The sequence below is a fragment of the Eucalyptus grandis genome, chromosome 1 (genome assembly GCF_016545825.1).
Source record: "Eucalyptus grandis isolate ANBG69807.140 chromosome 1, ASM1654582v1, whole genome shotgun sequence".
NCBI lineage: Eukaryota > Viridiplantae > Streptophyta > Magnoliopsida > Myrtales > Myrtaceae > Eucalyptus > Eucalyptus grandis.
In genome coordinates, this window is record NC_052612.1 from 18,917,325 (window position 1) to 18,942,696 (window position 25,372).

General features: G+C 39.2%; 3 protein-coding genes and 1 long non-coding RNA gene across 4 annotated transcripts; 1 reads left to right on the forward strand and 3 right to left on the reverse strand.

The window, feature by feature from the left end:
- Positions 1–183: 183 nt before the first annotated feature.
- On the reverse strand, positions 184–4,231 carry LOC104453231 (pyruvate decarboxylase 1). The gene is made up of 6 exons (XM_039317567.1): positions 3,701–4,231; positions 3,241–3,404; positions 2,500–3,150; positions 2,279–2,396; positions 443–631; positions 184–351 (listed from the first exon to the last, which is right to left on the reverse strand). The coding sequence occupies exons 1-6, from the start codon at positions 4,229–4,231 to the stop codon at positions 184–186; spliced, it is 1,821 nt and encodes a 606-aa protein (XP_039173501.1).
- An 8,336-nt stretch (positions 4,232–12,567) lies between these two features.
- On the forward strand, positions 12,568–15,658 carry LOC104425819 (uncharacterized protein At5g01610). Its single transcript, XM_010038672.3, has 3 exons — positions 12,568–12,947; positions 14,196–14,250; positions 15,018–15,658. Exons 1-3 carry the CDS (start codon positions 12,861–12,863, stop codon positions 15,386–15,388), a joined length of 513 nt encoding a protein of 170 aa, XP_010036974.1. The 5' UTR covers positions 12,568–12,860; the 3' UTR covers positions 15,389–15,658.
- Positions 15,659–16,982: 1,324 nt separating this feature from the next.
- LOC120293486 lies at positions 16,983–18,183 on the reverse strand. The gene is made up of 2 exons (XR_005551289.1): positions 17,617–18,183; positions 16,983–17,490 (listed from the first exon to the last, which is right to left on the reverse strand). It is a non-coding gene; the product is annotated as an uncharacterized LOC120293486 (long non-coding RNA).
- A 3,516-nt stretch (positions 18,184–21,699) lies between these two features.
- Positions 21,700–25,068, reverse strand: LOC104425650 (40S ribosomal protein S4-3). The gene is made up of 5 exons (XM_010038442.3): positions 24,944–25,068; positions 23,814–23,891; positions 23,541–23,721; positions 22,594–22,691; positions 21,700–22,446 (listed from the first exon to the last, which is right to left on the reverse strand). Exons 1-5 carry the CDS (start codon positions 24,944–24,946, stop codon positions 22,012–22,014), a joined length of 795 nt encoding a protein of 264 aa, XP_010036744.1. The 5' UTR covers positions 24,947–25,068; the 3' UTR covers positions 21,700–22,011.
- Positions 25,069–25,372: the final 304 nt, after the last annotated feature.

The following is a 25,372-nucleotide window of genomic DNA, read 5'->3' on the forward strand; positions in this document are numbered from 1 at the left end:
TTCCTTCCACATGTTTAAAAAGTCGACCCGAAGCCAATGGTCAAAGATATTATCAAAATCCACAACCAGGAGACATGATTATTTTCATTTCACAAAGCATAGGCAATGCTCGAGAAGACGCTCTCTTTTTCATGTCCCCAACAAGTACTTGAAGCAACATACTGATGCGAATCAAGGCTTCTACTAAGAATTGGGAGGGCGGCCATTAGCGGCCGAGACCCGGGAACCCCATTCCAGAAGCTCTTTGCTGGTGTCGTCCTTGTGAAGTATCACCTCTATGAAGCACAAGCAATCCTTCTTGGGCCCTGTCGCCGTCTGAATCGCTTCCGTAAGCTCCTCCTCATAGAGAACCTGCAAACGTGAGCAAATTTTATTATTTCCGTGGAGGGATTTCTTGAATTGGCAAATCGTCCTGATTGTAACTCGTATACAAGCAACTTACTTTTGCTGTCCAGCACTTGCCCTCGCCATTGTGAATTGCTTCCACCAGGCCAGTGTAATTCCAGTTCTTGATCACATTGTAGGGACCATCATGGATCTCCACTTCAATGGTGTAGCCGCCATTGTTTATCAGGAAGATGATGGTGTTCTGCCCACATCGCAGCATGGTTGACACATCTTGGGCAGTTACCTAGAGTGCAAAAATCGCCCACGACTTTAACATTATTCATCTCTTCCATTCAATCAACACAACAAGATAAAGCCAATAAAATTTAGTAGAAAAAGGGAGGGAAATGAATAAGGTCAGCGCATGACTGACATTGTATGACAAAACTCCTCACCTATGCAAAACAAGCCATCATGAATGACGTAGTTATGCATAGAGCTTCTGTCAAGAAGATATCACTAGTTATGATACTAATCATGTGCGTTTGGTTCAGCATTTTGAAAGCCCATTAGAAGAATTCAAAGCAGTTTAACTTAAAGGACTTTAGGTAAATGTAAAGGCCGTTTGGTAAACTATACTTTTAGACACAACTTTAAGAGAAATGTCATTTTATAGAAAATACATTTGAAAAACTCTTTGGGTGATTAAAATATTAGTTTTTTTTTTTAAATTTTATTTGTTTAAAATTGAAAAAACAAATAACGTATGCAACTTTTTAAATATAAATTTTAACAATAATACTAAAAAATACATTGAATACATACATATATATATGTATATATATATTTAAAAGACCAAACCCTTCATCCAAATTTTTTAATTTTTATTTGATTAAAAGTGAAAAAAAATGCTGCATGCAACTTGTTAAATATAAATTTTCACAATAATACTAAAAAATCAAATACATATATATAATTTTTTTTTATAAAAAAAGACCAAATTCTTCTTTGAAATTTTTTAATTTTTATTTGTTTAAAATTGAAAAAAAAATAATGTATGCAACTTTTTAAATATAAATTTGAAAATAATGCTAAAAATAAAATACATACATACATACATACATATATATATATATATATATAAAATTAAAAAGAAAGACCAAACTCTCCATCATAATTTTTGAATTTTTAATTGTTTAAAATTGAAAAAAAAAATAATGTATGCAACTTTTAAAATATAAATTTTGACAATAATACCAAAAAAAAAAAATATCAAATACATTAATATATATATATATATATATTTTAAAAAGACCAAATCCTTCGTCGGAATTTTTTAATCTTTAGTTTTTAAAATTTGAAAAAATAATGTATGCGACTTTTTAAATATTAATTTGAAAATAATGCTAAGAAATCAAATACATATATATATACTTTTTTAAAAAAGACCAAACCCTTTGTCATAATTTTTTTTAATTTTTATTTGTTTAAAATTGAAAAAAAAAAAATAATGTATGCAACTTTTTAAATATAAATTTTGACAATAATGCTAAAAAAAAATCAAATATATAAATATTTTTTTAAAAGACCATAATATATTTAATTTTTTAGCATTTATATAAAAAAATTTAGCATTACTTTGGCATTTAAAAAAATAATAATGAGAGAAAAATTAAAAAGCAAAATCAGAAATTTGAAGAATGAGTAAGTATAGTTTTGGAAGAAAAAAAAATAAGTATTAGCATTTGGGCATATACTAAAAGCTCAAAACTAGTTTCTACTAGTATTGGGCTTTCAGCCTTCTCAATACTGACTTTCACTTGAAAACTACTTTAAAATAGTTGTCAAACAGTCCAGTATTTCCCTAAAAGGCTTTGGAGACTAATAACCATTGGCAATGCAGAACCAAACCCACTCTAACAGATACCAGATACCAGAAACCATTCTATACCTGAAAGCTACCATCTCCAATACATGCAATGACTCTCTTCTCTGGCACTGCCTGTGCATACCCAAGGGCTGCGCCGATGGACCATCCGATAGGTCCATACTGCATTTGGAACTCATACCTGCATACCCCCATTCGAACAATTTCAGTTTGTTTTCTTTAAGTAGCTCCAGATCAAAAAGTTAAAGACAAGGAACCTAATCTATACAACCACACCCGCATACCCGCAGCCTTTTGGTAATTTCAGCTTCTGGCAGTTGAACCAAGAGTCTCCAGTCTCAGCAATCACAGCTGATTCACTAGAGAGCATGTCCTGTATGTGCTTGAACAGGACATTCACCCTCAAGGGCTCCTTGGGTTCACACTTCAATGGATGGCCCTCTGGAACATAAATCCTTTGATAATTCTCATAAGCGGTGGTATTCTGCTTAACCCGCTTCGAGAGTGCTTGAATAAAATCCTTCATCAGAACACAACCAAAAGAGGGTCCATTTCCAACCACAACCCTATCAGGCTGCAAAATAATGGCCTTCTCCTTCTTGAGAAGGAGGGAGTACCCAACGGAGCTGTAGTCATTGAAAATGGGCCCAGCAAATAAGTAGGCATCTGCGGATTCCATGATCTCAGCACAAAATGCAGTGCTCACCGCACCCCAGTAAGTCCCAATGAAGTGGGGATGGTGCTCTGGCACGAGTCCTTTAGCCGATGGCATCACAGCTACTGGAAAGCCACATGCATCAGCTAGTTCTACAAAGGCTTCACAAGCCTTTGCAACCCGGAGTTTTGGGCCACCCACCATGACCGGCTTCACTGCCTTGTTCAAGAACTCTGCAGCTGCCTCTACTGCAGCTTCCAATCCCATCTGATTAGTCAATCTGTGTCAATAAAAATTAATTAATCACATCACTCTAGTCCTAATCTAATGAAGCAAATAGGCTTGATCGATTGAACAGGTGGAAAGTTACTTGGGAGAGAGTGCAAATGGAACCGGCTTGCGACTGAAAGCTGGGTGAGGTATGGCAGGCAAGTTGCAGCTTATGCTTATGTAAACAGGCTTGCTTTCTACCAGAGCAGTCGAGATCGCAGTATCAATCTGTTCATGTGCATCTTCCAAGTTATTCACCACAGCCTAGAAAAAGGCCAAACAGAAACAATCAACAAGTCAGTTCATTCGATATGCACTTAATATACATTCCCCTATCACAATGATCTGTGCTAAAACCCCAACACCAACTCCCCCTGGCACACTATTTAAGCAACCATTAGTAGATTATTATAATCTCACAGAACAGACCCACCACAAACAATGATATCCTCTGAGCAATATTTCTAGTCAACAGATACGTCTTTCCCAAGATAAAGATCAGATCCAAAAGAAAAATTAGTGTCAGTGAAAAGGATGATGAAAAGGGACCGAAGAGATACCTGAAAGCAAGTAACAGTCTGGAAACACCTAAGCTCTTGGCTAAAATCAGACAACCCGGTGGTATGGTGAAGTACTCTGTTCGTCCCGTAGTCGTTGGAGTTAGGCCCGCCAACGATGCAGACCACTGGCAGGTTCTCGCTGTATGCACCCGCAATCGCATTGAGCACACTGAGCCCGCCGACAGTGAACGTCACAACACAGGCCCCGACACCCCGCGCACGGGCGTAGCCATCGGCAGCGTACCCAGCATTGAGCTCGTTGCAACAGCCAACGAGGTTGAGCCCCGGCTCAGCGATGAGGTGGTCAAGGAGCACGAGGTTGAAGTCGCCAGGGACGGAGAAGACGTCAGTAACGCCAATCTGGACGAGCCGGCGGGCAATGTGGCAGCCCATGGTGGCATCAAGGGAGCCGGCGGCCAGGGCATGAGGGAGGGCTGGGCTCTGCATCACTGAGGCGACGCCATTGGGGGGCGACCCGACGCCGTTTGAGTCGGACTTGGGGGAGTTGAGGTCGCTGACGTGGGTGTCCATGGAGGAGAGGCTGGAGGAGGTAAAGCGAGGAGGTGCAGTGGAGGTTCCTTGAGGGGTTAGTTAAAAATGGAGACTTTAAATAGGCAAGAGGGCGCGAAGAGCCGTGAGGAGAGAGAAAGAGAGAGAAGGTGTTGGCATGTCGATTACCATTTCAACCTTCGAAATTTGGAAAAACCCGCCGACACGCCACCATTTCTGCTCTCCCTTTGGCCATGTCCCAAAACCAGATTCTAACATGACCTCCTCAAACACCTTAGCTACCCTACGAACTTGGAATCGGAACCCAACTGAAAATCATTCCATTCTCATGGAACTGTACTGGCGCCCCCTTGAAATCACCCTTGAACCGGTTAATACGATCTAGTCCAAGTGATTCCCGATTCAATCGGTCAATCTTACTCACCCTTAAAGCTATTTATGAGATTTTTCACTATTTTTTCCTTTATAGATATTTATTCACATTTAAATGTGTTGGGTAATGGGAATAATTATATTTAATCATTAGATTAATATCACAAAAAATTCCAAATTGGTACACATTTGATAAATTTATTTCAAACTAATTTTTTTAATATAAAAAATCCAAAATAAGTACATGTGTGGCAAACTTACCACAAACTAACTATTTGACCACTAAAAACTCTAAATTAGTATATCTGCATCAGTTAAATTTTATTATCAACTTACTAAGTTAGATGATACGTGACAATTGACAATTGATAATGAAAGTGCTTCAAGCCTGACCCAACTCTTCACGAACTAAATAGATCTTAGGGAACAAAAGGACCCAACTGAGAAATTTCTCTCTATTTTAGTGGGATTGGAAGCGACGTTTACTCTCTCCGTTTCTTCATGTTCCTCCAATTACATCTTCGTCTTTCCCTCTGCCTTGACGTGATCCGCTTGTGTTGCTCCTATCTTGTTCTATGGCCACATGATTCAACAGCGATATCGGGGTTAATTTTCATGCTTGCTGACGAGCAAATTTTATTTAGGAAAAAAGTAATACCTGACGTGAGATGTACTAAGATAACTTGATTGATTGGTGATTCCATGCACGCTTTTCCGCAATAATTTTGCCACAACGTTATCTCTACAATGGACTGATCAAGCTTGTTTTTTATATTTATCTAGCTATTATCATAATGCTAATTTACCATGCAAAATAGGTATTACGCACTGAAATGTATATGGTTTGATGAATGGGTCTAACCATTTTAACTTTGCTTTCACCCTTTTTAAGTTACCTTTCTTAAGTACATATACTCCTACATGCACATATATTATCGTCCAGAAAACCATTCCTCATCTTTAATTTGATTCTCCATTTCTCCCTCATATTGCCGGCTGCATCCTCCCACTTGGGTTTGAATAGAAACCCCACACTCATGTATATATGGTCAAGTGCACAGAGCATCACATCATCATATACGTATCAATCTAGTGTTCCTTAGGACAAATCCCAAGATTATTACTATACCTATTAAAAAAATCCTTCGTTGCAAAAAATCTAAAAAAGATTTGTGGAAACTGTAAGAGATAAACAATGGTATTTATCTAACTGTTATTGTCATGCTAATTTATCATGTAGAATAGGCATTACGCATTGAAGTGTATATGGTTCGACGAATGTGGTCCGATCATTTTAACTTTGCTTCGACCCTTTTTGATCTCCATTTCTCCCTCATATTGCCGGCTGCATCCTCCCACTTGGGTTTGAATACAAACCCCACACTCATGTATATATGGTCAAGTGCACAGAGCATTGACATCATCACATACTTAAGCATTGACATCATCCTAGTGTTCCTTAGGACAAATCTCAAGATTATTACTGTACCTATTAAAAAAATCCAGCATTGCAAAAATTCTAAAAAAGATTTGTGGAAATATTATAACAAAATAACATAAACCATGGTAGAAAATTTGAGTAATTCTGCGTCGACACACATCGGCATGCGGGCACACATGATTTGATATATATACATCAACTAGGAGGGTGTTACAAGATGGTACTATACGTACTAGACAGCTAATGGAAATCATAGGGTACCCTCAAGGGCTGAGGTCAGTTACTGATTGACAAATATTTTATGAGATTTTACAGGACCGGTGTTAAACTATTGTAAAAGTTTAAAATTCGTGGTTTCATATTTGATTATTCTATCCCTTTAATAATTGAGGTATAAAGTGAAAGCTAGTTCCTTCCTTCCGATGGGCAGTTTCATCAATTTAAAGGAAGGGGTGAGAAGTCAAAGTCAGCACTTGAGCCGGACAAAAATGAGCATCGAAAAGAGAAAACAAATATTGACCAGGAAAAGAAAAAAATAGGGGAAAAAGTCAAGTCTTACCGCATTCTGCGCAATCAGTTTTGGAGTCTATTTTAAAATCGGTCTTTGAAATCAATGAAACTTTTGATCTTGGAAATTAATTTATTTTTTCACTGTGCTGCTAATTATAGCCTTACAATATTATTCTTTTTTTCCAATATGAAACAATAAGATTCGTGTGATAGTAAATGCAGGAATTGAATCAACACTTTTGTTCGGAAAGCAGATAGTTATTTAATTTTCAAAAATTCCATGCAATAATTGAAGTGCGTAACTTCGCTTATACAATGAAAAAGAAAGTTTAGATTAAAATTGCAACTTGCATTATTTTGGTGATTGTTATCGACATAGCTAAGAAGCTTCATAAAATGATATGTTATCGTTTTCTTATAATTTATTAAGTTGAAGCATATATGTTTGGTTGGTGGTGAAAATATGCATGCACTTTATTTCATCTATGGATTTAATTTATAACCAAAATAAATTTGTATTACTAATATGTCATAAACAAATGTTGCTGCTGTGCATTTATTTACAATCTAATTAAATGAAATGGCTTTGTTGTCTATACTATGCACTCCATTGAAATTACTTTATATAATTAATATTGAAAAAATGTGTCCAATGTGCATTTATAGTAGAGTAAGTGAGATAACTGAGATTTTCTTCATCTAATCAATCTAAAGAGTATTGAGATATGGGACGATGTGGCTCGACAACAAAACTCCGTTCTTAACCACAAATCCAATTTACACATTTTTCTATCTTTATACGAGATTAGATCTGATAGAGGTAACTAGAAAAGAAAGGAAGATTGTTAATTACAGAAAAAAGGGGGGAGGGAGTTGGAGGGATTTGATTACAGCGTTGTTTACATGTTAATTACAAGAGAAAATGAATATACTATTTATGACTAATATAATACAAGTTTATAAATATACAAGAATGAAAAATGTGTTTACTAGTCACCACACCTCTCCCAACTGCTGAATATTTATGGATTTCGAGGATTTTAAGAGCCGGAAAAAGTTACTCTGAGTGTGTCTATTTTGGCAAAAAATGAATGATTTGTAGATAATTTACTAAAAATAATTGTTTGTATCGCTTATAAAAATAAATTAATAAAAAAATATTTTTATTGTCATTCAAAATATCTAAACCTAAATTGTTGCAGATAATGTCAATATTTTTATTGGCTAACTATCTCAAGCAACATAAACGATAATTTTTAGGAACATATTTTTCAAATTATTCATTTTTCGAAAAACAGACGGAGCGAAAAAGAAATGCAAACCCCTTCTAATTCTCCCCTTCATTCTCCCTTAGTTTATCCAACCTAGTGACCATTTTAGAATGACTGTTCTTCTTTCCTAGTCTCTTCTACCAAAACACCATCATTTTGCGTGGCCACGACTTCCTTGAAAGTTGAATTTTCGAGAATTATATTGCGCATAGGCTGTGTAAAAATGGCTTTCTATTATTACTGTCTCGGTTAGATGATGTATCGTTGTGCGTACTTTGCATGTTCTATCAGCAACCAAAATCAAAATACCTTTTCAAATCCACATTCAGCCAGATTGCGAGTTTGGCCATGAGCCATGTTGAAAGCGCAGTGACTACACGAGAAAGGCAAAGACCAAGCAGAGATGAACACCGCCCTTGTTAACAGTTATACCGCCGATTTTTTCTTTTCCCATGCTGTCAAATTCCCGCTGTTTCTACCCATTGGAAAAACGGCGTTTCGAGCTCTCCCCGATGGATTATTATAGTTTTGGCATTTATTATGATGGCCATATGTTAGTTGAGCGCTTCAAATGCTAGATGTTAGAAGCTTGGTATAGATACAAGTAGTGAAAGGGTATGGCAAATTGGGCATGATTGTCCATGTAATTGTTTATATGTTACTGTCGACAGGTTGTCGATAGTGACAGATGACGATTTATAGATACAAGAAGTGAAAGAGTATGATAAATTGCATTCTTATTATGGGAATCAGTGTATGTCTAACTTTTCAGATAATATCAGCATCATTACGTGCTCCAATGAAATGATATTAAAGTGATGTCTGGTCAAGATTAACCTATCTAATAATTAAGTGTAATTGTTAGATTGAGCACTCGATATGCCAACGTATCGAAAATATCTTGACAGCGATGGATTGGATAGTCAAACCACACCCGCCTGGTCAAATAGCCGGTTCAAGCTCCCAACCCAATGTCACTATCCCCACAGGTCTATCTTCCTCCTCATGTTTGAAATTCTGAAATCAAAGAAGGATAAAGATTCTTCCTGTAATATCTACTTTTTCTTTTTACACTAGAGATGTATGATTTACTTTTCCATAAAAGGTTATGAGAAATTAATATGATACTTTACAACTAGACTCAATATATGAAATAGTTAGGTGATTAAACGCTTGATTTGAATACAATATATTATCATTTAAATCACAGCGCTTCCAAATAGAGCAACTTGATATATGACGCTCACTATGGTGTGAGCAGAGTGAACCTTAGACGAGACAGTTTACCTGCATCCTTGAATATCAATAAAAAGAAATGCTTCCAGATAAAAATGGTTATCAAAGGTTTGCATCTTTGCCGGAAAAGATTTTTGCTTTTGTCTCCTTTTTAGTTTTGATAACGTAGTCTTTTCTTCAATTACTCTACAGGACTCAACAGGCATCTGATAAGATTCCAAGAATTCAGAGTACTCAAATGGAATATTCTCATAGACGGTGTCATATCAATCGTTCCTATCCTACCAAGAAAACAATGAACTTGGCATATGCACATGTGACGTGTTTAAACAATGCATGCCGAAGGATGAAGGCAAAGAGAAAATAATAGGCCAATCCAAACGCAAGCACATGCAGTTCCATGATTCTTGCGTTGCATGGTCTCTTGACGAACTGGGCTAGTAGGAACCCGCAATTTTGTACTGAAAGTCTTCTAGGAGTGCGTATGACAAAATTTCTGAAACAGAAATTGATTTCTAGCTAAAAATTGAGAAGTTACAAATTTTAACTTCTAATTTCTTCTTCAAATCTATTTCTGGAATAGAAATCTATTCCAGAAATATAAAAATCAAATGCGTTCTCAAACAGTTTACATTCCAAACCCGTTTCAGGGAACAGAAAAACAAAGAAGTAGAGAAGTAGAAATTTTATCATGTGCGCCCTAGACGTTCCGTAGACTGAAAGCAAGGACAGGAAATATCTAACACAACCCTTAAGATTTAACACACAGATGTCGAGAAACTATTCATGCTCTGGGAATTCTGTTTTTCCTCTACAGTGCATCTCAACCCTCGAATGCGTGGACGTCATGCCCTGAACGCCTTACGCCTTGAATCTAAGGATCGAGATGCTGATAAGCAATGCTCCCTGCCCAGATGATGAATACTCGAAAATTTACGGCATCTCAACGTGCCTTTGTGGAAATGAACTTCCGTGAAATCAATTCCCGTCATGTTTGTTACATGCTGCTATTTTGGCGATGGGCATGAATTCCTGCGCAATGTTTCAGCCCTATAAAACGAGCGTTGGAGGATTGAACACGCATGTGATGAAGGGTCGAAGGGTGGGTGTTGGGTTTGATCAGAAGGTTTGGCTCACCGCAATCGCGGGGGCTCTCAGTTCTGGTCCCGTTTTACCGTCCAAGAAGAAGATGGGCACTTGACCTTTCGAAGATGGAAGAGGACACTGTTCGAGAAGGAGATGGCGCTTGACCTTTTGAGGATGGAACAGAACACTTGATGTTGAGGTTTCGTCGTCGCCACCATGTTCAAAGATTGATAAAATAAGACAGAGAAATTAAGACTATTTTTGAAGATTGCATTTTGCAATTACCCCAAGCTAAGCACGCAATACCTCATGGGGATTGTATTTTGCACTCTAGCATTAAACCTATCTATTTTCCCTATCTCTTTATTTTTTTGTTCCTCGAAACAGGTTTATAATAGAAATCCATTTGATAATATAATTTTATTTTTCTATTTTTGGAATATATTTCTATTCCAAAAATAGATTTGGAGTAAAAATCAAAAACTAAAATTTTTAGCTATTCAATTTCTGAAACAAAAGTAAGTAATTAAAACAATTTTTATTGTTCACTCTTGTCACTGTCCACCACTCGTGGAATGCTAGACGCTAGCCACCAGTTGTTCGTAACAACATACACTGGTCGCCCCCTGCTGGACATTGGATGTCCACTACCTGCAAGGGCCTCCCACCCACTGCCGAACGACAGCCATTGCCCCCTAGAAATAGAAATTCTATTGTTATAAAACGAATTTATATTCCATAAATAGAAATTTTAAATTATTATCAAACATATTCTTTGCTCGAAACTCATCCAAGAAATATAAATTGATTTTTATTTCAGAAATTTCGTTATGTGCATCCTAAACTGTCCTATCAGAAAATACCAAACTAAGCCCTTGCACCCATTTTGCCACATCTAGACAGAATCGTGGTAGGTCTTCACGGTTATTGACTAGACCTAATCAAATGAACGGGCTTGGCTACTTTTTAGTGGCCCATTGGCCCGCTTGGACAAAAATCCCAACCTTGATCAATGGGCAAATCGAGCCTTGGATGGTACGTGGCCTTCCTTCACAAAATATAGGGAAAATAATATAAATAATATTTGAACTTTGACCCAAATACAACGTGGTTCCCAAACTTGTAACTTGTTCAATATGGTTTCCAAATTTTATTTGTATGTTTAATCTAGTTGTGAGATTATATGAAAATATTTAATATTGTTCTTGAACTTGAATTAATAGAAGAAAAATATTGAACATTTTTATATAGTTCGGAGACTAAATTAAATAAATACTAAAGGTTTAGAGACCATTTTAAATAGATATAGATCACATTGTATATCAAGTCAAATTTTATAAATTATTTATGACATTATCCTCTAAGTATATAATAAGTGACTTGAAATAAGCTAAGAGTAGGGGAGGAAGCACGATATGTATAAACAGGTAACCGATCCATCCAAACCCTAATAAGATGTAAACAACTTTTGGTTTTTGGTACCAAGACGGGTTTTAGTTAGGCTAAAAAAGAACCCACGGGGTTTGGGATGGTAATCGAAGCTAACATGTAAGAATACTAAAATGCCTTTATTTCATTTATAGTCCTTAGATTATGTAATAAATAAAAAGTGATTATAGGCTTGGGAGCTTTTAAAGATGTGCCTTTCGATCATACCCGAAAACCTCTAAATTTGATAAATAATTTTAAAGGAACTCGAGATTACTTACATAATTTTGTGAACCCCAGAAAAAAAAAATAATAAGCATGGCTTAGGATAGTCAGATCTTAAATTCTTTTCAGCTTTATATTCTGCAAATTTATGGGATTTAGTATAAGATCTTCATTTGACCGAAAAGATTATGGTTGTGGGTTGCCGACGGAACCCGATTACTTTAGTGAGACTGAGTTGAGATTTTATATCGAAGCCTAAAAAGATTCGGAATAAATTTAGATCTGTGTCTAACTTGGAAAATGAAAATTTATTGTAAAAGCAAATAAAAATAAATATTTTCACTCTCTAAGAAAATGCATTGACATGAATTATTGTCGGTAATGAATATTAGTGTGTAATTTATATATATTGTGGGGCATTTCCATAATTATATTTCTATCGATACCCTTTCTATAATTATTCACTCCTACAAATAGATATCATACAACCCTCATTGGGGTTAAGCCATCATAAACACTTTACCATTATTTTCTCTTAACCTAAACACCAATGATAAAAATATTTTTCATTAGCTAATTATTTTAGACAACACAAATAATTATTTTTAAGGAATTTTTTTAAAGGTGAATTTGTTGCGAAATAAATGGACTTTGCAGAAAAACAAAAATTATCGGGACAAGTTTGTATGGGCATGGAAAACAAAAGAAAATGACAGCATGCATCTCGTGCGGCTCCCACGTCTCCTCCAGTCCTTCGTTTTCAAAGGCGGCCTACGTCGTTCCAGTTTCCAGTCCACACGTGACCCGATATCGCCTTCCTAACTCCTTCTAGAGGAACCGGAACGGGGCCGCAAAAGTCAACGCGCCCCGAAGCATCGCCTCGGTCGCATGGAAGACCGACGGCTTCTCTGTATTCCTTGGTCTTCGGTCTGAAAGTTCTTCAGGCCCCCCAGCCAGCCAGAGAGCGAGAGAGAGAGCTAGACGTTGTTTGATCGTTTTGGATTGAGGGAACTCGGGAAGCTGATAGCTTGCGGCGTAATTCTCAAAGGGTCGGATCATCAGGAGCGGGAGAAGGTCCGGGATGGATCAGATAATGAACAAGGTGGGGTCGTACTGGTTTAGCCAGAAGGCTAACAAGGAGATCGATTCCGTCGGCGACGATTTCACCGTGAGTTTATCTCCCCCCCCCCGGGGTGTCTCTCTGTCCCACCCTTTGAATTTTTGCAATTCGTGGGTTCAGTTCATGTTGATCCGGTGATGAAGTTGTGCTTCTTTTAAGACCAAATTGACACGTTTGGGATAGCTTCTTTTGTGGGTTTTGTCGTCCTTGCCTGTAACGATTGTATTTCGGCAATAACATTATGGGTTCAGTTCAATGGGTCTCTGCATGTCCCCTGCCTTGTGACTCAATCTGACATAAACCAATCTGTGTATGCTTGGCATCCCGTGCCCTTTCTCTTATATCGCCTTGCCTGGTTCTTGTAATCGGAGAAGAGATGGATTAACGTATTTTGCTCAATAAAGTGATCCACTGCTGGTAGATTTTTCCCTTCGGCTAAATATTTTCCATTGGCAGTTGTGGAGGAGTTAGAGAGTATGTTATTGATAATTGAGGATGAACATGCAACTAACAACACCTAACGGAAATGGATACTGTAGTTTTGCTTTTATGCAGATACATCGGAGTGAAACCTCTCTGCCACCAATGTTTGATAGATTTTCTGTCCAACTATGCACACTTTAGGAATGAGAGCAGTTTGTCTGATGCACATTTCTGTAGTTAAAAGCACTGATAAAGTTTTGTTCAGTTGCAGCTGAAAGCTCATTGGTTTTAAGCTGCTCATGTCTTTTATTTAGGTGAATTTTTAAGGGTTACTGAAGTGCACTAATTAGTTTGCCTATCCTTTAAGCGTGGTAGTGGTGGATGCCAATGAACGGTGATGACTTTGCCAATCAGAGCCTGATAGGTTGTAATCCTAAGTTAGGTCTTTGCCCCATGCATTTAGACGAGAACTGTGTTAAAAACTATAGGGCTTTTATTAATCAGTGTCATGGCTTGCTTAGTATATGGTTTTGAGGAAAAGAAGTCCTATTTTCTCAGGTCAAGGTAGGTCTTGACAAGCACGTGTCAGACAGCATATGCATGTGGTTTTGTAGATCAGTTATGAAGTTTCAAATTCTTTGTTGGTTGAAGTTAAATCTATTGGCATAGAAATCTACAAAATGTATGAGACCTATCTCTCTCCATGTGCGCGCAAACACACATGGGTATCTGCTCTCGCTTAGTGGTAGAAATCAGGGGAGAAAAGAAATTAAATTTGTTGTCATCATCACATTGACAAGTTCATTAGCGTACAAATATGAATGTTTGTGGGAATATTCTTTTTCTGCTAACAGTTTTCTCTTTGAAAAACAGTCAATGTCAAGCAGCCTCGAAAGTGGAACTAAATGGTTGGTCAACAAACTGAAAGGTTTGCTGTTAACACATATCTTGTGTGCCACTATTTGCTTTCATGTGTTAATCATTAAGTAATGATGCTCTTACTCACCTGTTCTGCTCACTGGAATTTGGAGAGCATTCTTTGCATAACATAACCTGGCAGATTGTTTGTACACTGAGAAAAGTTGCCCTCATAGTAGTAATTTTATCGTGTTTTTTCCTTTGACAAAAGCTTCACATTGCCAATGTGCAGCCTGACTTTGATTTTTTCCCCTAGTAAAGGTTCATGATGACCCTCATACATGTCCAAATAGATGCTGATGCCCCAGCAGCAAAAACCTCCTTTGTTGAGTTCCTCAATGTGATATCATGGTCTGCCATTAGTTATCTCCTTGGGTAACCTTGTGAAAGCCTCTTGTTTCCATGGGTCATTTGCAATGAATATGATGGCATGGATGATTTGATCTAAACACCAATATAATGTGGTATTATAACTATAAATACACAACATGATTTTTTCTGTTCTTAGAGATTTTGTGCAATTGCATCCCTTGCTTTACTGGAGTCTTGCCTTTCAATATATAAAAAGAGTTGATGATATAGACCCGTCTTTTTAATTTCATTGTCGTAGGCTGTGCCAAGGGTATTTACTTCTCCAATATTTTTACTTTTTTTAGATAGATTTGAGATGCACTTCGCAAACAAAACTTGTAAAGAATGAGCATTTTACATCAGGTTGAGGGTTGTTCGACTCTTTTTTTTTTTTGCTTGAACCTCACTCATAACTTGGTTTTGCAGGAAAGATGCAAAAGCCATTGCCGGATCTTCTGAAGGAATATGATTTACCAATAGGGATCTTCCCTCGTGATGCTACCAATTATGAGTTCGATGAGGAGACCGGAAAGTTCACTGTCTTCATTCCGTCAGTTTGTGAAGTAGGCTACAGAGACTCCTCTGTTTTACGTTTTTCCACCACGGTGACCGGCATTTTAACTAAAGGGAAGCTGGCGGATGTAGAAGGGATGAAGACGAAGGTGATGATTTGGGTGAAGGTGACGTCAATTTCTTCTGAAGCATCGAAGCTTCACTTCACTGCTGGTTTGAAGAAAACGAGAAGCAGAGAAGTTTATGAAGTTATTAGGGCTGGGTTTACAGTAGATAAGTTTTGAGGTCTTCTGCGTTTGTGTTGAAGATCTTGGCGACTTGGTCTTGTATTATAGAGCTTCTGACATAACACGCCGTGCACTTTATGATTGCTCGATGTAAGCATTCGAATCATTCCTCATAGTTAGAGTCAATAATATCTGTGTGATCTGGAAGTTGCTATAGCTTCTGGAGTTTTACTTGCTGTTCAAATCAATAACCATGTGTAAATGTCAAGAGTTAACTCGCTGTTGAGAATAGCTTCTGATGCTATGCAACTCCAGGATGTTATGAAATGCTGGTTTCTCTGTAGATCTGGTTGGTCTTGCTAATGGCGTTTGTTGCCCCAGCAGTCGCAAGTCTCAAGGAGCTTGCAAATGATGCAAGGAATGTAAAATCAACTAGGAAGTTAACCTCTATGAATCTGTGTGAGGATCCAATTAATCTGACACTATTATACCATGTTGATGCTCCATGGCGGCCCCTATGGGAATTGACATGTGGCCCATCTGGTGGTTGCCACGTCACTTCCCTTTGCTTTTATTCTTTTGTTTCATCTTCATTTCTAAGAAATAACTTACTATCAATAAAGCCTTGAAAATAATCTTATATGCTTTTATTCTCAATGAAATTATATTGATTGAAATAATAAAATATATGGATATCACTGAAACGATCCCCATGCGTGAAAATTTTCGAAAGAACACATAGATATAGTATCTCTCTTTCCTTTTATCATCTTCTATTGAAATAGCAGATCAAAATGCATGATAGAGAAACTTAATCAATCTGATATATTTAGTATACTGTCGGAATAAGCCAAATATACTGATGACCTGCCTTTTTTCGCACCCTCGTGCGCCGCCACCAACTAGCCTTCGTGAATCAGGTTTTTTGGGGTACTCCTCGTAGACCCTCTTGAAGAGAATCGCTTACGGGCTAGAACTCCTGAGATCAAGAGAGAGGAGGTTGCAGATATGGAGTCCCTGCAGAGGACTCAAATGCTGAAAGTGGAAGGATATATGTCTGATGAACTTAGTCTTTTGAATAAAGGAAAAGCAATCGAGACCGGTCATGTGAAGCTTATGGACGTCGGCTACCTAAACTGTAATGTTCATAAGTGTTCTTCTTCAGTGACAAGGAAACAGTAAGTTCCAGGGATTGGTTAAGGGTCTAGATAAGCTTGCTGTCATTGATATCATAGAATCTGCATTCGTCCTAGCATCACGCGCAATTTACCCATCTTCAGTGCTGTACAATCCGTTAACTGGTGGCTCATATTCATTTATGCGAGACCAATGAAACAGTTCAATTTACGAACTTAATATGCGAAAAAGAATGCAGTGACCAGTTCTGGGCCAAATCCTCCCCATTTCCGAATCAGACGTGTAGAAGTGATCGCAGTATGAATCCATTTGCCTGCCGTGTGCTCACCGTCACAGACAATGTTCAAGTTAAGCCCCTGAAAATTTGGAGGAAGTACCTCGGCATGGGGGAGTTTTACCTACGGGATAATGGACCCAACGCTCTTAGGCAATGCATTTGGTACGATGATTGCATAGTATATTAAACATGTGAATTTCCACATTGCCCGAGATTCGGCTATTTCAGATCATCTTGTTAGGTTTAGGTTATGAGTATTATTCGAAGATCAACTTTATTACAGACTGCCTCTTGTTGATTTCATTCAACCTCATACATCAGGCCAATTTTCCCCAATTCGAACCGACTGCCATCATCTGTACAGATACTAGAGCGGTCAACAACATTTTCATCGTAATCACAGTCTATATTGTAAAGAAATTTACGCAATTGCGATGGCCCTAGGAACAAAAAACAGGATCTACCCATATCGCCTTTCCTTGGTAGCAGAATGTAAGCTAGCTTCAAAAACGAATTTCTTGGCATATAAAGTCGACCTAATCGACCAACATCATTTTTTATGACTTACAATCTGTCTCCTTTGGCCTGAAGCAGAATCTCCGAGTCCAGTGTCTCCGGAAACTGGTGTTGTGATCATTATCGGGAGGACGAGAAGACTGAATCAGCTCCCACATCACTCTTATGTCTCCACATTCCTCACAAGACTCCATGTCCTTGTAAAGCATCGTCAGGCCATTCATGTTACCTTCAGAATATGCCACCCCATATCAGGAGAAAAAATTGTTTAAATCCTATGATCAATCCAAACATAAAGCTTAAGCTCTCCTGCCTCTTGCGCTGTGTGTGTGTGTGTGTTAGGCTCTTATGTTACCTTTGGCCTTGTATCTGAGGCATGAAGTGAAGTTGAGAAGCATAGACTTTGTTTGGAAAAGAAGTGAGTTTCTGAAGCTTGGCCAGTTTCTCCACCTGCTCACCCTCATATTGCTTTTCCCTCACTCACTCACACTCTCACTTTCATTCACTTCCTTTTATAAGTGATCTTGCTCTCTCTCCCTCTCATCTCCTCACTTCACTCAACAAAACAATGCTAAACAAGCTACACAACAAACCTAAAACAGACGTGCCACAAAACAACACTGATCAAGACAGGACGCTCCATGTAATCAAATTCCTCCTTTATATTATAAACTAAAAATAATCAAAATGCAATGAGACACTAGTGCTTGTCCTTTTGATCCAACAATCATTTAGAAAAAGTCAGAAGGGTCCAATTTATTGCAACAAATGCTCTAGTTAATTGAAATACGTAGTGAGTCACCTTGTATCATATGTTTATTGCAAGTAAAAAAGAAGTAGATGGTATGTCCAAACTTCTAACTTCTTGTGTAGGTCCCAACATAACTAAACCAAACTACCCTTAGATAACTCTTCTTTAATGAAACTGCCATTAGGTGAAGGGACTTACTTTGCACACTAGATCAGTCAAGGACTCATGAGAGTCAACTACTTCAGCTTATCATGACACTTTTTGAGGGACTGTATTGATCTGGGTGAGGAAGCGTAGGGACACTTAAGCAAGCTCTTACCAGAAGATAAGAAGATAATGGGTTAGGACATAACAGTACAAAGATTTTTTTAAGTGTGTGTGTGGTGGAGAAGTAGAAAGAGCATGCTAGAAACAATGACACATTTTTAAGCAGGCAAAAAAGAAAGTTGCTTTGGAATTTTGCAGGTTTCTCTTTCCTCTCTCACCAAAGATTCTGAGTTTTCTATTTTTGAATTTAGGAAAAACAAAAGGCGATGGGTCCCAGGTCAAACGGTTGGTTGGATTTTCTTTCAGTTCACTGGTGTCTGGGGGCATACAAATTCTCTCTGGCTCTCTTGTGGGTTGTCCGGTAGTGGCGTGATCAACTCAGAGTGTAAAGCTCAACAGAAGATTAGACAAATGCAGAGGTCGTTCACTAAGGTTAAGGTCAATTTAGATTTTGGAATTGAATGACAAATTAAAGAGAATAAGTCGTGCTTCATAGATAACTGGTCGACGGTCACGAATACCGCTCGGGATGTTAGTGTATCCTGTGTGGAAATCGCTCTGACATGCATCGAATACACAATTTGATTTTCCTACTAAGCTACTCTCAAGATCTCACTTGGTCTATGGAGACGAGGGAACCCATACACCTCCAGTGGTTTCCAACCCAGTGAAAGGACTCGCGGGATTGCCCTGAATTTTATCTCTAGATACTTCAACAGCCATTGAGGATATTATAAACGAATTGTGTTTCTTCCACTATTTTGTGGTCAGTCTTTAACAGATGCAAGCCTCTAATTAAGCACATGGTCAAGACAAAGTAATACTCTCTTAACATTGCTTCCTAAATAGTGAGATTAAATCACAAGAACTACCAAAAATTGGGGAAAAAGAAGGGATGAACCTAATCGACGTCTTACCAACTTATTATTCTCCCACCAAAAGCCGTTCTCTTTGTGACTTGGTTTCTTTCTGTGTCAAAACCGTAATTATCTCTGCCAAGTTGGAGAGATTTCGTTGTTGGCACCATGTGCTAACCGATGCTACAACACTGATGTTGATTTGACATGCAACGACCCTTTTTCGCAACTGAACGAAATGACGTGAAAACGAACATAGACAACAGAATGTTGCTGTTTTTCGAGATCAGTATTTCTTGTCGGAGTACTAGTTAAGAGTGCGTTTGGTAATATTTCTATTTAAAAATTATTTCTGGAAACAGAAATAAAAAAAATTTATTTCTGAAACAATTTTTAAACAAAAAACGTTTGGTAAACTGCTCCAAAATATAAAAAGAATAAAACACGTTTGGTAAATTTGTATAATTTTTAACATTTTATTTTATCTATTTCTTTCTTATTTTTCTTATTTTCTTAATTTTTTTCCTTTTTTCTTTTTTTTTTTTTTTTTTTTTTCTTCTTTTGGCCAGGTCGCCGCCCTCGACCATGGCCAGGCGACTAGCCGACGAGGGCCAACGGCCTCGCCTAGCCACCGTGAGGCTCGTCGGCCCCAAAGGCCGAGCCTCGCCAGGGGCTAGCTACGCTCCGGCGAGGTCGCCGACCCTCAACGGCCGGCCATGGCTAAGGCCAGCGACCGGCCAAAGAAAAAAAAGGAAAATGTCACAAATGGTCCTTATCTTTTACGTGTGCGATTTCTCGAGCTTTCGATTGGCATTTGGTCATTTGAATTATTGATAAATGTCGATTTAGTCGACCGACTTTTGATCGCTCATTTGATCCTTGAACTATTCATAAATGTCGATTTAGTCCTTCGTTACTGTTTTTCCTTTTTTTAATTTTTTAAAAATTTTTTAATTTTTTAATTTTTTTGCTTTTTCTCCCTTCCCTCCGCCGGAGCCGGCGGAGGGAAGCCGGCGTCCGGCGAGGGTAGCCCTCGCCGGCGTCGGGCGAGGGCCGTCCTCGCCGGACGCAGGCGAGGGCGGCCCTCGCCGCTGTCGGGCGAGGGCTCCCTCGCAGATCTGGCGAGGGAGCTCCCTCGCAGATCCGGCAAGGGGCTCCCCTCGCCGGCGTCGGGCGAGGAGCACCTCGCCAGATCTGGCGAGGGCCGTCCTCGCCGGACGCAAGCGAGGGCGGCCCTCGCCGCTGTCGGGCAAGGGAGCCCCTCGCCGCTGTCGGGCAGGGAGCCCCTCGCCCGACGCCGGGGTGCTCCCTCGCCGGCGTCGAGCGAGGGCTCCTCGCCAGCGTCGGGCGAGGGGCTCCCTCGCCAGATCATCTGGCAAGGGGCTCCCCTCGCCGGCGTCAGGCGAGGGAGCACCTCGCCAGATCTGGCGAGGTCTGGCGAGGCCGCCCTCGCCCGACGTCGGCGAGGGAAGCTCCCTCGCCAGATCTGCGAGGGAGCCCCTCGCCGGCGTCGGGCGAGGGAGCCCCTCGCTCGACGCCGGCGAGGGGAGCACCCCGGCGTCGGGCGACCCTCGCCGGACGCCGGCTTCCCTCCGCCGGAGCCGGCGGAGGGAAGGGAGAAAAAGCAAAAAAATTTAAAAAATTTAAAAAATTTTAAAAAATTTTAAAAATTTTAAAAAATTTTAAAAATTTTAAAAAAATTTTAAAAAATGAAAAACAGTAACGAAGGACTAAATCGGACATTTATGAATAGTTCAAGACCAAATGAGCCGATCAAAAGTTCGGACTAAATTGGACATTTATCAATAGTTCAGGACCAAATTGAGCCGATCAAAGCTCAGGGACGAAATTGCACATTGGGTAAAAGTATAGGGACTATTTGTAACATTTTCCCAAGAAAAAAAAAAGAAAAAAGAAGAAGAAAAGAAGAAGAAAAAAGAGAGAAGAAAATGGAAAAGAGAGAAAAATTGTTCCTAAATTTTGTTTCCATTTCGGATGTGTTTCTAAACAAAAATAATTTTGGAATAAAAACGCAAACAAACACGTTTATGTTCCTTTTTTATTCTTAGGAACAAAAAAATAAAAATTTGTATTCTTGGGAACATAAACACATTTTAATAAACAGGCCCTAAGTGACCAACAAGATATTTCTATTTTCAAAGCTTTTCCTAGTAGAGCTCCTATTCCACAACTCGAGAAATTAAAATGCTAAGTGGTTAAAAAGATGGCCAAAAAAATGGAAAAAAAAAATGCCAAGGCAGGAAAGGGTTACCGAAACTCGAAAATGAGCATCAAGAGTCAAGACAAGAATACTCTAAAATAGGTTGAAGATTTTCTATAGAGCTCTGACATAATTACTACTCACTAGAAAATCGATGAAGTTACTAATTCTTGAGAATAATAGCATAACTTCCGTGACTATACGTTTCTTCAAAACACAAAATGCCTTGATGACACATGAAGAAAATACTAGAGCTGAAGAAAATGGGTTATCCGCACATTGGTGCATGCTGGTTTTTGTGGCCAAATCATCAGAAGTGCCTCACCCACTCCCACAAAACAATTCTCAACAATGCATGCATTACCTAGGTAACAGATCCTGATAGGGCATAAAGCTTACACAAACTTCTACACCAAATCATAAGGGAACAAAAAGGACTGGTCCAATTCCAAAGTAGGAAAATTTGGGAGGATGGATTAATTTGTCTTGAGTGCTATAAATTTCATAGTTCGAAATATAAGTGGTGCATAAATTAAATTAGTCCGGAGATTTCTAAAAGGAAAGCAAATCATTCTTCTCTACCACCATGTCCACTGCTTCCCCTCGAATAGGCCCAAAAAAATACTGTCGATGGACAAATTATCATGAACATCTTTAAGCGGTGGCAGATGCTTGGGCTGCAAGCCTCTTCCTGGCCTCCTCAATGATAGACAGCTTGATACCCTTGCCCTTGGGAAGAGACAACCAAGGTTTTGATCCTTTACCGATAATGAAGACATTGCCCAACCGAGTAGCAAACTCATGTCCAAGAGAATCTTGGACGTGGATGGTCTCAAAAGTACCCTTATGCTTCTCCCTGTTCTTGATGATACCAACACGCCCTCTGTTCCTTCCACCCGTCACCATGACAACATTCCCAACGTCGAATTTGATGAAGTCGGTGATCTTGTTGGTCTCAAGGTCAAGCTTGATGGTGTCGTTGGCCTTGATCAGAGGGTCTGGATAGCGGATCGTGCGACCATCATAAGTGTTCAGATAAGGGATGCCCTTCTGCCCAAACTGGATGGATCGCACTTTGCATAGCTTAAACTGCAGATGACAAACTTTTTTGTGAGCGTAGAATAAAGCTTATTGCCATCTCCACTTCCACAAAGGAACAAAGGATACTTTAGATGAATAATTCAACAGAATGATAGATTAAGACCCTTATAAAGTTAGGGCAGACAGAATACAGACCTTTGCCTCGTCATCCCTAATGCTGTGAAGCCGGAATCTACCCTTTGTGTCATAGAGGAGGCGGAAGTTCTCATTTGTCTTGGGGATTGACACAACATCTGACAAGATCATAAAAATCCTAAATTATAATTGAGACTAGCGTGTCATACAGGAGTTTATAACACACAGCAAAATGAACAACAGTCGAGTTGCCAATCTATCTACTTGCACCATCATAAGTTAAAAGATGGGATCTTCAGTTTCTAAACATTCTATCTTCCCATGCACTTACATTAAATACATGTTATAAGCTTCAGAGATCGTTGAAAGAGAAAAAGGGAAACTATAAAAACCATCCTGCACGTTTGCCTCAAGAGCACTTTGCATCCTCTAATTTCAAAACCAATTTGCACCCTCTAGTTTCGAGATCTCTTACTTTGCATCTGACGGTTTCAAAAAGGAAACTTCACACCCTGGCCTTTGTTCTCCATAGCTACTTCCCTGGTGTGGTTTTAAAAAGCATAAGGTGCAAGGTGTATATTTTGTTGTAGAGGATGCAAAGTTAACATAAGACCATATTTGCAGATGCTTTATGTTATTTTCCCCAAGAAAAACAGTTTGATTATGTTCTATACAATTGTAGCACAAACATAGTTTCCCTGAATGAAAGGGGTACTCTAGAGCACATGCATGTGTATGAATGCATGCTTTATACATGATTCCTATGTGCATACAATGGGCAAATGTGATAGCCAGCTGTCTGTAGCAATGACTTAAATGCTTCAAGCTAGCTTTACGAGTAACCAAGTATTCAGACACAGGTAACAGTTGGAATGATTTCACACGAAAAGATCAAGTAAATGCTAATGTCATCTTGGGTCTTGGGTTTATATAAATGCTAATTTCTGTCTGATTCATAGGCAAGATGAGATGCACAGCTTCAGAACAGGAACATATAGTGCACATACCCATGAAACCAGCAGGATATGTCTTATCCGTCCTCACTTTGTTATCAACAAGAACATGGCGCTGCATCAAGATGGCTATAACCTCACGATAAGTAAGGGCATATTTCAGCCTGTTACGCAGGATAAGGATCAATGGCAAACATTCCCTTGATTTGTGGGGTCCAGATGAAGGCTTTGGTGCCTGCAGAACGGAAAAGAAAATTAAAAAGACATAATCAGAAGCACAAAAACCAAACTCCCAAGAGAGAATATCGCCTGAGAAAGTTCACTTACAAAGGCGCCTCCTAGCTTGTCAAGCATCCAATGCTTTGGGGCATTTAGCCTCTTCAAGTGTTTCTTCAACCCTCGAGCCTGCAATGCAGAGAGACGCCAAAGTGTCAGGAATACAAGAATTTCAAATCAGATCATGCGCATCTATAAAGTGCCCTCGAAATTAGTAGTGGTACTTAACTGTAACCCCATTAATCAAAAGAAAATTAAAAGTCCCGCGACCAAAATTCTCTAAAATAAGTACCAACCCCTCCTTCCTCAGGATTCTTTTAGTAACCACCAATTCAGAGTTGGATGAAAAATTTTCAAGGAAAGAGGGAGCAAACTTGAGGAGTCAAATCCTCAAGACTCCAGATATGTAAGAAACCACGTAACCAAATCTATCAAATTTTAGGCTACAGTAAATAAAATTTCTCTCGTTTCAACCTTGCTTTGTGATATGGACTCATTCGATTATTCCTAAACTCTTTTACTTCAAAATTCAGCTATGAAAATGCTCATTCACTGAATGAAACTTGCAGCTTAAAGCATTGATATACTCTCAGTTCCGAATTCACCAAATTAACACTAAACCTCAAAAGGGTCACTTCAAGAAGAAGTTCTGTGTACCCCCATTAACTGGCATCGTTCAGGATTACCCTCAAAACGGATCCGTTCGATCGACACGGAATGCCACATTAGAAAGCGCTCGCTCCATTCGAAGACACAAATCAAAGAAGCAACAATAACCAGCAACGGAAAAAGCCCAATAGTAGCTCACTAGACACTGATCCACCCCAAGTCACCATCAAAAGGCACACGCATGCTCACAATCAGTTCAAGTAACGACCCTACGGGGGGGCACAGACTGCAGTCCAAACAGATCCCCCATAATCGCCACATCGCCGATACATCGCGGCTGCGCCGCCGCCGAACAATCTAAACTAGAGTTCGCCGACGACGACGACGACGACGCCGGCGCCAAAACGGGCTAAGGGCATCGAATTCCTACGCCTTCCGTAAGTACACTACTCGGAATACAAACGAGGCGGGATCAAAACAAAGTGAAATTCCAATCGGATCACAAAAAGCAAAGCAGATTCGCAGCCGCAGACCACCAGCGAATGCATATTGACGGGGAAAAAGGCACTGACCATCTTCGGATTAGCTTGAGCTCGACGACGGAGGAGCTCCGGAGGCCGCCGGCGGGGTGAAGCTGTCGAGAGAGCTCGAGAGAGAGAGAGAGCTCTAAAACCCTAGCTATTAAGAAGAAAGGGCGTTTCGGTTGCTCGAATGGAATAACCTTTTGGGCCCGCTCTTGGGCCCAGGCCCATCGTACGGCCCAATGCGCCGGTTCGATAGCTGCCGGTCCGGTTCGTTGTTCATTACTTCTTCATTGTCCTTCGAGTTGGAGAAACTCTCAAACAATGAGTACGTTTAAGAGGAATTGTAAAATTAGCTTGATGGGGTTTAAACGGTGTGGAGTTCATTGTGTATAGTTTTGCTATAGACCGCTCATCAGTCTCTAGAGACCATAAATGCTAACTGTCACTGATTTAATTTTAGTGCCGAGTTAGTTTATG

What these genes read in the sequence shown, in the direction of transcription:
- LOC104425819 (XM_010038672.3), top strand. Translation starts at nt 12,861, where the DNA reads ATGGATCAGATAATGAACAAGGTGGGGTCGTACTGGTTTAGCCAGAAG. An exon ending in CCGTCGGCGACGATTTCACC is followed by an intron (nt 12,948 to 14,195) that starts GTGAGTTTATCT and finishes TTTGAAAAACAG; the next exon opens with TCAATGTCAAGCAGCCTCGA. An exon ending in GTTGGTCAACAAACTGAAAG is followed by an intron (nt 14,251 to 15,017) that starts GTTTGCTGTTAA and finishes TTGGTTTTGCAG; the next exon opens with GAAAGATGCAAAAGCCATTG.
- LOC104425650 (XM_010038442.3), bottom strand. An exon ending in ACAAGCTAGGAGGCGCCTTT is followed by an intron (nt 23,722 to 23,813) that starts GTAAGTGAACTT and finishes TCCGTTCTGCAG; the next exon opens with GCACCAAAGCCTTCATCTGG. An exon ending in ATATCCTGCTGGTTTCATGG is followed by an intron (nt 22,692 to 23,540) that starts GTATGTGCACTA and finishes TGATCTTGTCAG; the next exon opens with ATGTTGTGTCAATCCCCAAG.
- LOC104453231 (XM_039317567.1), bottom strand. Translation starts at nt 4,231, where the DNA reads ATGGACACCCACGTCAGCGACCTCAACTCCCCCAAGTCCGACTCAAAC. An exon ending in CCATTTGCACTCTCTCCCAA is followed by an intron (nt 3,151 to 3,240) that starts GTAACTTTCCAC and finishes TTATTGACACAG; the next exon opens with ATTGACTAATCAGATGGGAT. An exon ending in GCAAGTGCTGGACAGCAAAA is followed by an intron (nt 352 to 442) that starts GTAAGTTGCTTG and finishes TCACGTTTGCAG; the next exon opens with GTTCTCTATGAGGAGGAGCT.